The sequence below is a fragment of the Diadema antillarum genome, unplaced genomic scaffold (assembly GCF_040938485.1).
Source record: "Diadema antillarum isolate AM-2024a unplaced genomic scaffold, OU_Dant_1.0 seq00001203_RagTag, whole genome shotgun sequence".
Lineage (NCBI taxonomy): Eukaryota > Metazoa > Echinodermata > Echinoidea > Diadematoida > Diadematidae > Diadema > Diadema antillarum.
Genome location: NW_027271996.1, coordinates 41,097 through 54,939, shown reverse-complemented (window position 1 = coordinate 54,939; position 13,843 = coordinate 41,097). Strand labels below are relative to the sequence as shown.

At 39.3% G+C, this 13,843-nt stretch overlaps 1 protein-coding gene across 1 annotated transcript in view; it reads right to left on the bottom strand.

The window, feature by feature from the left end:
* Positions 1-2,764, bottom strand: part of LOC139744680 (uncharacterized) — a 43,932-nt gene extending 41,168 nt beyond the window's left edge. The window contains exons 1-3 of the mRNA XM_071655104.1: positions 2,552-2,764; positions 1,121-1,194; positions 108-240 (exon numbers count right to left, since the gene is read on the bottom strand). Of these exons, the coding sequence (XP_071511205.1) occupies positions 108-240; positions 1,121-1,194; positions 2,552-2,738 (394 nt within the window). The 5' untranslated portion in view covers positions 2,739-2,764. The remainder of the gene's footprint in view (positions 1-107; positions 241-1,120; positions 1,195-2,551) is intronic.
* Between the last annotated feature and the right edge of the window lie 11,079 nt (positions 2,765-13,843).

Genomic DNA, 13,843 nt, shown 5'->3' with positions numbered 1-13,843 from the left:
ATCGTCCAATATTCCCTCAAGCCAGACTGTCTGTTCTATTTCTTGAACCAACCAACCAATCTACTCACCGAGGGGTGGAGACGGAACTTGCCAAACAATCCACTCACCCAGGGGTGGAGATGGAACCTGCCATCTCTTCTTGGCATCCTCCAGTTTCTTCTCCTCATCACTCAGCTTGAGGCGCTCGTTCACCAGTTTCTCTATCTGCTTCTTGGTCCATTCTTGCTCCTTCTCATAGGACTGCAAACACAGAATGTCGATCACAGATATCAAAGGGCATTTCATGAAGTGTTTTGTCATTGTGATTTTCATTTACATGTGTGCGCTCATCAGCCAATCAGATGCAAGCATTTCAGTAGCTATAAAACAGTTGTCAGTGACTCACAAGTTTCATGAAATGCTGCCCAGGATATTTCACTAGCTTTCATATGTTCCTTAAAAACAGCTTTCTTTAGCAGATCGGATTCGTGCAAATCTGGCTAAAAATTTCCCTTCCAAAGACAAGCACAGCTGCCTGACTTTGTAGAACTCTTCCTAATATTTGCATTAATATTGAAAACACGGATATTTCAAGAGAAAAGAAGAATGTAAATTTCATTGCTGATGGAAGCATTATGATGCACCTCAATCCTGTTGTATATAAAGTTGTGCATGCGAAAGTTAATTATAAACATCCTTGATGTGAAATATAAATCACTAACTTAAGAAACTGATCAATGGCACATTGTATTTACATCAAACTAATATTAAGGACAGTAAAGCAGCATATTCATAATATGCAAAATGTCATAAAACGTCTCAAAGCACTTAAGAAAAGAAAATAGTAAATGGGTAAGCTATATCATTAGAAACACTGACTGATACCATAAACAGAAAAGACTAGAAGTTGCAAGTTACAAAAAAGGGGAGAATAAGGTGAAGTCTTCAAAGAAATTGGGAAAACATTTTACACAGAGGATCTATTGTCAAAATGCATGATCACTCTTTTGATAAAATAAACACAGAATCTCTGTTTTGTCATGCCTAGATGTGAAATGATGTTTCAATTGCATTCAAGCGATGTAGAATGTTAAATAAAGATGCTACTGCATATTGAACATTTTGACACTGAACTAATTACCTCCCGTCTTTGTGCAAGCTGCCGCTGAAGTTTCAACAGATCTTGCTGATTGTTTAACTGTGGTGTCCTGGGCACTGCATAAACAGAAAATAACAAATACAGCATACTTTAAAAGAAAAAGAAAAGTGTTGTTTCTTACATTTGAGAGGCATGGCCTACAGTGATCTTGGAAGAATATACTTGGAAGGCCTGATAGAAACAACTGTAAAAGTAGAGCACACCCAACTGCAAATTCATACTTAAGTTTCATACAATTTTTTTTCTTCTTGAAAACTTTTTGAGGATGCTAGTTCCGCTGCCTCATGATCAGGCTGCAAGTGCACATAACTACCCTGTAAAACCAGAAATTTTTGCATGCATGAACCTTTTGCAAATTTCACTTGGAGCTAAGACTCACAAAAGTGAAAATGCACGCAAGAGTGTTTGTCTATACAATGCATTGAATGCTGCTGGTGACTAGTGAAAGTTTCATGCCACAAAAAAGACCTTTGCCTTCAATTCATGAAAGTTTCATACCGTGAATGTTTCTGGTTTTACAGCAGTCATGCTGTAAAAATGAGCACATAGAAACTTCACATGATCTGAACAATGACTTGATTCAAAAGTCATCTTGTATACGACTGACAAAGATTTGATCAATACACAACCTGAAGTCAATAAGTGTGCAAATGACCTGTAATGTTTTATACTGGTTATGTGTTACTGATGCTTGTAACAGAAATCTTTCTCAGCAAACAGAAAGGTGGCATCTATGGCATAAAAACAACATCTGAGGTCTTTCCAACTCTGACTGGCAAAAGTCCATGACCTGTGTGATGCTGTGAACAAATACAATGTATCAGCTAAATTAACATCTAGAACTCTAGTCGCCCCCAGAGATACCTGGGAAAATGTATGTGATGATTTTGTCCTGTGTCTGTCTGGATATATGCCTTTATGTAATATAAGGATACCATCTAAAGGGTGTGTACAGTTCTGGTTGAGGTTAGGATTTAGCTTTTAACGTATTGTGAGATATTCAGAAACCACTCTGTGAGATGTCAAAGAGCATGCAATTCTAAGGGTTATCAAAAGTTTATTTGATGAAAATCAGTTTTGAAAAGGGTGAGATATCCAAAAATAAGGTGAAACAAAGAAACAAAGAGATCCTAATAAAAGGGGTGGCCTGTCGCCTTTTATTATTGTCCCTTTTTTTTTATATCTCAGCCATTTGAAAACCAATTTTCATCAAATAAACTTTTGATACCGCTTAGAATTGCATGCTCTTGGACATCTCATAAAGTGGTTTGTCATTATCTCCCTTAGGAATGTTAAAAACCTAAATCCCCACCTCAACCAGTACTGTACAGCCCCTTTAAATGGAACAGAATCTTTGCAACAAATTCATTGTGTGTAAGGATTCAAGGGCACAGCACGTAAGGGTAGACTTACCCATCCATTTTCGTGGTGTGCTTCCCTGTTCCTTTCTTGAGTTCACATTGTCAGCAAAGGGAGATGGCCTACGAGCCCCGCCGAGGTCTGGATTGGTGGCTTTTAGCGCCTCGAGGGCTCTCGTCCGGTTCTGCAACTGCTCATCAACAGTCTGTCTGCGTGATAGGCTGTAGTAGTCTGTATCCATCCTGCCGCACAGTGACCAATTTCTCTCTATCTATCGATGCATTGCAGAGCTGTTACTACATGATGGGGGTTCTGAGGATTTAGAAAACAAAACATAACAAGAAGACATCAACAACAAGCAATGAAATTGCAAAGTTTCTGCCTTTAACCCACTGAGGACAAGTCCTGATTATTTACCTGGGCAGGGGTCTATGGGATATGCGTGTTGTAGCAAAATCAGTCCGTCCTCAACAGGTTAATCTGTGATAAGTTGAGTCTACATAATTGACCCAAATGCATAATTGCTTCAGAAATAGATCCCAAAATTCTAGCATGTGGGAAAGTATCGGCAATTACCACTACAGGGTGGGAAATTCACTACAAGAGACCAAAAACAATGTCTGCTGTAAAGATGCAGACTGGACACATGCTGTACAGAAGTATGAATACAATGCACTTCTTCACCTGCTAGGTATATACAACATACAGGTCTATATGTTTATCATACCCTACCTCCACCTCCCTCTTCTTAACCCCCATCTAGTTTGCCATCACAGAGCTACCAAGTCTCACGCATTCTGCGTGAGACTCAAGCATTTAGGACCTGTCTCACGATCTCACGCAGGGCACCCATTTTTCTCACGCATCGGGTGAAGTCTGCAATTTGTGCCAAAAATAAGGAGCATAGCTCAAAGGATTCAAGTGATAGTTGCAGTTGAAGGTATATTTCCCTTTTGTCTTTCAAAATTAGTAAAAAATAGTCACTTAAGTATGCACCAGATCGCATCATTAAGAGCTAATAATTCAAAAAAGCTCCCTACCATGGGAGGGGTGACACCCTCCTCGTTCGCGTGCGCATGCGCGCGAGCGCCGAAACGCCGAGTCATGAAAATCTCACTCATAAAAGCTTTTTTAACTTGGCATCTCTGCCATCAAGCTATCAAAACAAACATAAATGTTGTCACAGACTTTTGTTGAGTAGTATTGGGAGAGAGAGAAATAAAACAAACAAACCAAAAACAGACTCTATGAATGCCAAATGTGGCTTTAATAGGGATGTGGATCCACGTGCTCTTTTATGGTTGCCACTGAACATTTGGGCCATATCCAGATGTGAGATAATAAGCGAGCACAGGGCAGTGTACTAATATGTGTCTGGACATAAGACTATCATCTTCAGTAAAACCTGAAAAGGTGGCGACTGATACTGCAGTGCTAGTTTCTGAAGTTGACTGCCAACTGCTCACTAACCATGAACAGTTGAACCACTTTTGAAACCAAATTGGCAATCAAAATGAAAAAAATTCATTGCTCTACAAGCGATGTCAAACCTCACAAAACTTAGAAGTTAAGAAACCTAGTCCTAGATGTGGCACGAAAATAGGCCTACATACTTTGCAATTGTGATTTTGATGGGCAAGACTACTTCTTGTTGGACGAGTCTTGTCCAGTTGACATTGCTGTAAATACTAATCAACACCTGCTCGAAAGTATTTCTCAGTATGTAGACCATTTATTCTACTATACTAGAATTGTCTTTACTTCTACTTATCCACTTCTCATTCTATGGTATGATGCTTCTCATCAAAGCTTGATGCTCAACAACTGGACCCACACTGCCACAGTGTTTTGTATCTTACTCACCATACCTTTCTACCACTTTTAATTTCCATATACCATCAAATATGAATGAATCTCGAATTGATGCGGTATCACCTGGGTCTCATTAACGAGAATAGAATAGCAGCATTCACTGTCAGACAGTAGCCCAGCACTGGCACTGACCAGGGAGGTGGGAACGTTCCCACCACTGGGTGATTTCAAGTTCGGTGCTAGTGCTAGTGCTAGTGCTGAGATAGCACTAGCACCGGCGATAAAACCGAACTTGAAATCACGTCGGTGTTGGGAGTTGACCTCAAAATTATGACGTATTTCCGGTTGCTGGTGCTGGGCTCGGTGTTGAATGTCGTCTGCTGAACCGAGCTCCGCCGTTTGTGTTAGCGATTTACGTGCTTTTTCTCCATTGACTAACACTAGCCCCTAGGGATTATCATTTTCGTCATTTCAAGTTCGGTGCTGGTGTTAGCGTTGCCGTGCGAGACTCATATTTACGTCCATAAGTAGTTGCACGTTTTACGTGCAAAGTCTATGCTAATGCAGTGGTCGCCCACGTAACGTAAACGAACACCATTGACATGGCTTTATAAATGTGAGCCTATGAGCAAAATTAGGATAACTGTGTTTTAAAGAAGGGATGAAATTTGTGGCATTTTAATCATTCTTCCTCGTTATGTGTCTAAAACTAAACAGTCATGGCTACATCTTTTTATATTTGACTTTAACTATGCGCTATCACTTTTTTCGTCGCGCAATTCCCGCGGAGCTCGCGGTGCTGTGATTCCAACACCTAGTGCTGGTGATCGATAATTTTGATCAGTATCGCCTCGTTAATCTGACCGTCGGCGTTGGAGCTCGATTTAACGCTGTTATTCGGGGGCTAGCACTAGCACCAGCACTAGCACCGAACTTGAAATCACCCACTGTGCACCACCTCCCTGCATGCTGCACTGATAGTAACTACACACAGCCGCTGAACAGCGGTCTGGTCAGGCTACACTAATACTAATAGCTGACCATGCCAACGAGCCATGGGTGTATGCAAGGGGGGGTCGGGAGGGTCGTACGACCCCCCCCCAAATTTTTAAACGTGGACAAAAGGTCCACTTTTTGTGAAAGACATCATTGTTTTTCGAGGGCTTTTTACCCTAATACAACAGGGGGATAAAATGTGATCAGGTGGTGTTCCAGCAAATTGTCAAAACCTCGTAAATTTCGTAACTTGGTTTTAATCTGCCATACCTTCTCACTGCCATGTTTATCGATTTTCCTGTCTCTTTATCACCAATTTCAACATAATTTTTTTTTTAAGTATGCCGAAAAGTCACCTTTGAATGCACCAAATGGCCCCATTTTAAGACATAAAATTAAAAAACTCCCTACCGTGGGAGGGGGGACACCCCCCTCCCACACCCTCCCCCCGCTCGGTCGCTCCGCTCCCTCGCAAAGGTAGTCCTAAAGGTCCAAAAATTGTGATCACGACCCCCCCAGAAAAAATCCTGGATACACCCCTGCGAGCCGCAGGCTGTGCAGTGATTGACGGTTGCTACTCTGGACAAGACAATGATTTATTAGCACCAAAAAATGCTCTGAATCTCTGAATCTCCGAATCGGAATCCGAACATCGCCGATGACAGCACTAGCGTCCAGAGTTGGTTGCGGCTGCTGCGCGGCGCATTGTTTCAGACTTTTACTTGAATGAGTTGAAAATGCTTTTCAGTTTGGTTTTTAAAGGCCGATGAAGAATTTGCCTTTTTAATTTCTGGGGTTAAATAATTCCAGTCCTTAATAGTGTTTGGGAGGAAGCTAGGAAGCTGTTTAGGTATGCTCATTTGACATTGAATAATATTAATAGAATAGACTTCTATTCGTAGATTAACTTTACAACTCTCTAACTAAAGGTGAGGTCACCTCCTCTGGTCTCTCGCTCCCTGGACTACAGCTCTAGTAATCTACAATTTATTTTACATGTAGACTGACTGACTGAGGCTTTTTTTTTTAACATGCTCGAGTCTACAAATGACAGTCTGTCTCTCTGTCACTGACACTAAAAAACAGCTTGAATTGCTCTCTCAACACTGAGCCACCGTACCACCACATACCACAGCACAGCGGGTACAGCCCGGGGTAAAGCTCCATCCGATCAGTCACCCAGCCAGCTACAGTACCACACAGATCTCGAAGTCTCAGGCTCAAGTGTCGTGAGTGAGTAGCGCTGATTTTTCATAGTCAGCACAACAAAAGGAGCCAAAATCACTGTTGGTCAGTAGCCAGTATACTTCTGCAGATCCAATTTTCGGGACTAGTGCATCCAAGGGGTGGTCGAATGGAAACTCTAAAGAGACATAGCAAAGCACTTTCACACAAAGTTTACAATATTGTACAAGAATTTCAGGTGTTCGCAAAGATCCTGCACGGCCGTGTACTCGCCATACTAAAGTACCAACGTAGTCTCATCCGATATGATGCAGACAATATTTTAAAAAGTCAGCAACTTAAAATTCTTATAGGGCCTATAAATGTATCTATGATCATCCTTTAACCTCTTTTTTAAAAAAAGATTGCATGCAAAAATTTTTATAAAATTTATAATCTATATGTTTTCATAAAGTTTTGATTGAAAAGAGGGGCAGCAGAAACGCAGATAATCTTCTCAGAAGCAACCTGTCGGTCCAGAATGCCTATGACAACGACTACACTTGAAGACGAGGCGTTCTGTATCCATCACTACGTTGGGATGATAGTCTGTTATTCATACTCCTTTTTTTATTTTATTCCTCCCTGTTTCAGCTTTATTCATCGCTCTGTTTTCTTTGCTTTCCGATATTTTCGGGTTTTTTTAAAAAACAATTGTTGTTATGTTGTAACGTCAGCGTAATTAAGCGTTGTACCAATCTAATGTGTTTAAGGGTGTGTAATGAGTGTGTTTTGTGGCTTTTTCCTTTCTTTGCATGTTTTTGTTGACTTTTTTTTGGTCATTTTTTGTAAAAACGTTATAGTAGAGAGTAGGCCTAAAAGCCATGCACTACAGTAGGTGAGTTAACTACTAGACGGCCTAGATGATATGAACACAAGGATTAATTGCCTATCTAATACTCAGTCCCACCCTATGTTTAGTGGCTCTGATGAAACCTACGGCAGACGAGTCATCAAATTTAAACGCAAATCACAGGATGAGATGGTTATGAGACAGTTAAATTTTCATAGTATTTTTAATGACACTGATTATTAGTCGCAACCGGTTACTCTTTGCTCTGGCGACAATATTGCTGCGGTCTTATTTTCTAGGGAATTAATGTTGGGGTTAGGATTAAATTGTTACAAGGCCTTTATTTTCAGTTTGTTGTGAAGATTAGGTTAAGGTTAGTGTCGCAGGAGCAATTAAATGTTATGGAACCGTCGAAACCAGAATGATTTAGATGAGATATTGATTCTTTTCTTAATCGAACGTAATGTTTTAGGCCCCTATTCTTAATGGAATAATAAATGTTTGTGAAAATTGTTAGTGGGGATTTGGTTGGGGGATTTGGGGATTTGTATGTTTGCTGTTCACATTTTAGTCTACTTATAGATCAATCTATGCAGCATCTTATACAATTTGGTATGACAAAGTGATGGGGCTCTGGAAGGTTCATTCCTAACATTCTGGAAGGTTCATTCCTAATGACTTTATTGGCAATCAATGATCGGTGTGTATGTGGCAATATTCAAGCCACCTCTATCATTGATATCTATATAATAGATTCAAGCACGCGAAAAAGGCATAGCGAGAGTGAAACATTTGAATCGCGCCCTCTATAGTGCAGACAAAGTTAATTCCTTCAAATTCCGTTTTATTTGTTTCATTAAAGCTTTTTATCACACAATCTGTATTCCCGATATTACGGTTTGAAGCCACCCTTGAGGTGTTGGTGTATTGTTATGTTGGGTTTTTTTTTTTTAATCAAACAACAGTAATATATCCCTTCCAGAACAAAAGAAAAGAACAATCATCGAAGAAATAAATGAAATTCCATTGGTGAAAACGTCAATGTTTAGCGCATTAACCCAAGCTATAGTGTTATTTCAAACTTACGAAATACAGATTTTCTTTTATGCCCCATATCATTATTTGTTGTAAAGGTCAAAGACAGATTCATTTCAATTAACCCCTTTTTCATAACTTTTGCCAGTGTTTATGGTTTGAATCTAATTGAATTTACTTCACTTCTTTCTTTAAACTTTCACTTCGGAAAATAGAAAATACCCTACAAGCTTTGCTTTTTAAGTGGGACCCTCCATTTCCATTCTAATCTTTGTATTAGGTATTTACCTTAGAAACGAAATTCTGTTGTTACTCGTGACCACTTGTACGTTTTCTTTGAAATTGTTATAAATTTGTTCTGTAAATGTATTGTATATATTTTTTCTGTTTATTCAATGGAAATGGAAATAAAATTGAATTGAATAGAAAACGCATTTTGTTTTACGACAATGAAGACTGTTCCATCCACAGTTTAGCGCCACGATATTATGTCGTTTATATACTGTATTACGAATGAAAGGTACGAATGAATTAATATAAAATGTTTAGAATAATAGATATTTGTGATCATAAGATACGGAGAGGAATTGGTTTAATTTGTATCTTATTCATGATACTCTGTTGCATATGTTTTCTTTCTTCAGATTTTATAATTGTATTTTGCTGTATAGGCCTATTTATTAGAAAGATCTGATACAATCAAGATGAATGTTATGACTTATGTTATCTTATGTTATTGAAATTTGATAAAGAATATTATTGTATTAATGAAAAAGTAAATTTGTGAATGGTATATCGGGAAGATGCACGATGTTACGTGTATAGGGCCTATGGACTCGAGGTGGAAACCGTGTGTGAGTGTTTGGATCTATGTTACAGGAATAGAGGAAGGGATATCAGGACTGGTGCCTATATGTTGGAAAAACTGTTATACATACGGTTTACAATCTTATTTGGGTACCGTTACTTATAGGTGAGAAGAGATGGCTTTAGTCGGTTTGTTTCTACACCATTTTCGGCAAAATTATTATGTTCACTTCATTTGATTATCTGTCATTTACTTGATCATGATAATTTAAGGGCCTTTTACACTTGTAAATTTTTGCTTAGCCCCGGACCAACGGTGGGGCTAAGGGGGGCCTTAGCCCCACCGTTGGTACGGGACTATCCTTAGCCCACTTTCTGTTTACACTCGTTTTTGCCAAAGTGGGCTAGCCCCACCGATAGTACGGTACTATCTGGCCCTGCAAAATAGCAGGGGTTAGCACCGCAATTGCGGTGCCAAGCAAGTGAGTGTAAACAGAACGAAAAAATAATCCTGGGCTAAGCGACGGAGACGAAGTCCGACCCTCACTGACCAATCAGAAACGAGGTAATCAAGTGCTGCCGGTGCGTGCGTGTACGTGTACAGTACACCGCGTAATTATGAATATTCATGTGGTTTGGAAAGTCCGGGGCTAAGAAATACGAGTGTAAAAAGGTCAGTTTTCTCCTTAGCCCCGGACAAGAGATAGTACGGGACTAATTGGCGAGTGTAAAAAGCTCAAAAAATTGGTACGGGACTAACGATAGTCCTGGGTCAGAGAGAGTCCGGGGTTAAGAAACACAAGTGTAAAAAGCCCTTAAGAAAGACTATATTTTTTTTAATAAAAATGATGTATATGTCACACTCCCACGAGCATCCCCCCACACACACAGACACACAGACACAGAAACACACGCACACAACACACACACACAGACACAGACACACACACAGACACACACATATATAATATATATGTATATATATATATATATATATATATATATATATATATAGATATAATATATCTCCGGTAATTGCAACATCTAGATGTAGACACATGCATTATACACATGGAGGCTGCATGTTTATGACTTGAAAATAAGTATTGCTTTATAAAACGCCTTATTATCAGGAACATTTCATAAACATGTCAATAAAAAAAGTCATTTTACCATGTTAAGTTTATCAAATTAATTGTGGGATACTCCTTTTGGCAAAGTCACTATACATGCAGTCTGTATGCGTGCGCTCCAACAGGGCTGAACCTTGTACATGTACAGTGTATTACCATCCGCACTAAGCAACGTTTTTACAATCTGATTCTACCCTATTTCGAGGGTGCTGAATTCGAATCTGGATGATGCAACTCTTGAGGGTTTTGAGATATTAATGGCCGCCAAAATGACCACCGCCAAATCGGAAATTCCCGTAGTATTCCATGTAAACGGTGAAAGTAAATAACATTTTTATTAGTGATCCTATTTGATGATACCGGTGCAGGTCTTTCATCAATAGACGTTTTGAGATATTAAAGATGACGAACGAACTGGCCACCAAAATGGCCGCCAAAATGACGCTAATATCTAAAATTCCACTATACTTTTTCTTTCCTCAACTTTTACCATAAGGAATAAAGGAATTTCAGATAACATTTCAGCAGCCATTTCGAATATCTCAAAATTCTCAAGGATGCAATACAATAATATTTGCCGACCCTTGAAATATGGCAAAACCCTTTGAAAAGAAGAAGAAGAAGAAGAAGAAGAAGAAGAAGAAGAAGAAGGAGGAGGAGGAGGAGGAGGAGGAGGAGGAGGAGGAGGAGGAGGATGATGAAGAGGAGGAGGAGAAGAAGAAGAAGAGGAAGAAGAAAGAAATCGAGCGGACGATGATACACACTTAATTTGGGCCAAAAATCTGACTTTGCATGGCACCGCGACCATGAGATCAACATGCAGTCTTTGGGTGACGAGCTGCCCCAGCAGGTCCTGGCATAAGTAAGAGCGAATCAAACCCTAAATTTAAATGTTTAAGCTTCTACCAACATTCAATTGTATAATAGTGGGCAAGTTTTTGTCCTACTTCTGAGGACTTTCTCAAGCCTTACGCAGTGAGGTGTTGTCCTGCTGCCGTTGCCTGTCTTTGTTGATCATTGGACCATAGAATATGGGTGAGAGGGTATAGCCAGAGTCTCTATTGATAGTCCATGGGCCAGGCCAGATATTGGTACCATCTGAGGTGGCAATACCTTTTTGGTGTCATTTTGTTTGTCGGGCATAGATATGCTTATCAAGCTATGATAGCATTTCCAAATGAGTAGCTTAGTCATAGTAAATGAATTTTAAACCAATTTGGTCTCGTTGTTGTATCCCTGTACTTCTGAATCGAGACCAACCGCTATACAAAGAAGAGCACTGTCTTCTGTATGTTCACAGGTGTTGTTGTTGTTGTTGTTATTTTGATTTTTTTTGGCGTGTATCATTCATTTATGAATATTTACGCCTAATGCCTGTTAAAATTTATACAAATATCTTTATGATTATTATTATTCATCATTAATTCAAAATTTTCCGCTGCATTATTGCTGCAATTGTGGAGATTTTATAAACAGACTGTCACCCACCCATCATTGGCCGTTTTTTGTGTATTTTCTGGCCAGCCCGGTTCGTCGTGTTCTGTTGTGCGCTTAGTCTTTATTCAAGGCAGCAAAGTGAATATCCAAGGGTTATGATGTCCACAGCGCTTAGTCTAATATTCGAGGCTGCGAAGGGAATATCCAAAGCTTATAATACAGTGTATATCCCTTTATCTAAAAACAACAACAACAAAAAAGCAATTTCTAGTGAATTCTAGCGTATTTTTCAATTATTTATCATTTTCCGGTGAAAACGCTACGGTGAAAACGCTAATACCACGCCAATGTCGCTTTATTTCCATCCAGCAATGAAAGATTATGCAAAAACAATGTACCGATACACTACAATACATTATAATTAATTATATTGTAAATGAACAGAGTGATTTTTGTTTAAAACTGATGTATTTGTTGAGAGGGTGGTATAAAAACAGTATAGATAATCCCTTTTATTATGAACTTTAGATATGATTAACGGTACATTGTTCTAGATAAAGACTAAGCACACCGCGTGACAGCTGTGGACATCATAACCCTTTGGATATTCCCTTCGCTGCCTTGAATAAAGACTAAGCGCACCGCGTTTACAACAGAACACCTGTGTGCATGGACATGCAGAAGGCAGTGCTCGTATTTGTATAGCGGTTAGTTTCGATTCAGAAGTATAGGGATATAAAAACGAGCCCAAATTGGTTAAAAAATCATTTATTATGACTAAGCTACTCATTTGGAAATGCTATCATAGCTTGATAAGCATATCTATGTCCGACAAACAAAATGACACCAAAAAGGTTTTGCCACCTCGGATGGTACCAACAACCCATTTTTCGGCTCTTGGCCCATATGGACTATGAGAGCTGGATTAATCCTTCTGATCCAAAGTGATTCCTTTATTTTTCTTTTTAACCAGTTGCTTTCGAAGTCAATGATAAGAGCCTCATCCCATTCAATGTTATGTCCTGTATTGTAGGCGTGTTCAGCTATCGCCGAGTTTTGTCCTTGGTTTTTTGTCTCATCCAACCTGGGTATCCACATGCTGTAAGGGCCTTGTCAATATGGTGGAATTCACTCTGTATGTGCATCATTGTCAGAGGTTACATTTCGAGCTCTCAAGTATAATGATCTAGCAACTCCCTCCTTTGTGTTGAGTGGATGATCCGAATCAAAGTTCAAATAGGAGTCAGTGCGGGTTGGTTTCCTGTACACAGTGATGGATACTGAAAGGTCGTGGTTTACAAAGACCTTTGTGTCCAAGAAATTCAGTGACCTTTGAACTTCTTGCTCAACAGTAAATGTTATGTGTTGGTCTATGCTATTGATGTCATTAGTGAATTTGTCAATATGGTCCCTATCAATGATAACAAAAGTGTCATAATAATAATAATACATACAATTTCTATAGCGCCGTTCTCCACTTTGATTAAATGCTCAAGGCGCTTTACAATTGTACATCAAAGCAAACAGATTGAAAATACAAGTACATCACAGTAATAGAAGAAGGATGAAGAAGCAGAAAAAAAAAGACATGAAAGTCTGTCTTCAAAAGACACTGGTCTTCAAAATGCACTGCTAAACAGATAGGATTTTAAATTACTCCTGAAAGATGTTATAGAGCTCGAGTCTTTCAGCTCACGAGGAAGTGAATTCCACAGTGTTGGTCCAGCGTGAGCGAAAGCTCGTTCCCCCCAAGATTTCCTAGAAAACGGAATATGTAAGAGACCTGAAGTTGAGGATCGAAGAGTTCGTGAAGGTTGGTATTGACGAAACAAACAAACATTGTAATCAGGAGCTGTTCCCTCAATAACATGATAAACCAAAAGAAGTATCTTAAACCGAATACGCTCCTGTACAGGCAACCAATGAAGACTCTTCAGGATAGATGTGATATGACTGCGTTTACTTGACAAAGAAACAATACGTGCAGCGGCATTTTGTAGCTTTTGTAATTGGGCAATTTGCGAGTTTGGTAGATTGAAAAACAAACCATTACCGAAATCAAGGCGTGAAGAAATAAGTGCATGAACAAGTTTTTCCGTGGCAGAGCGA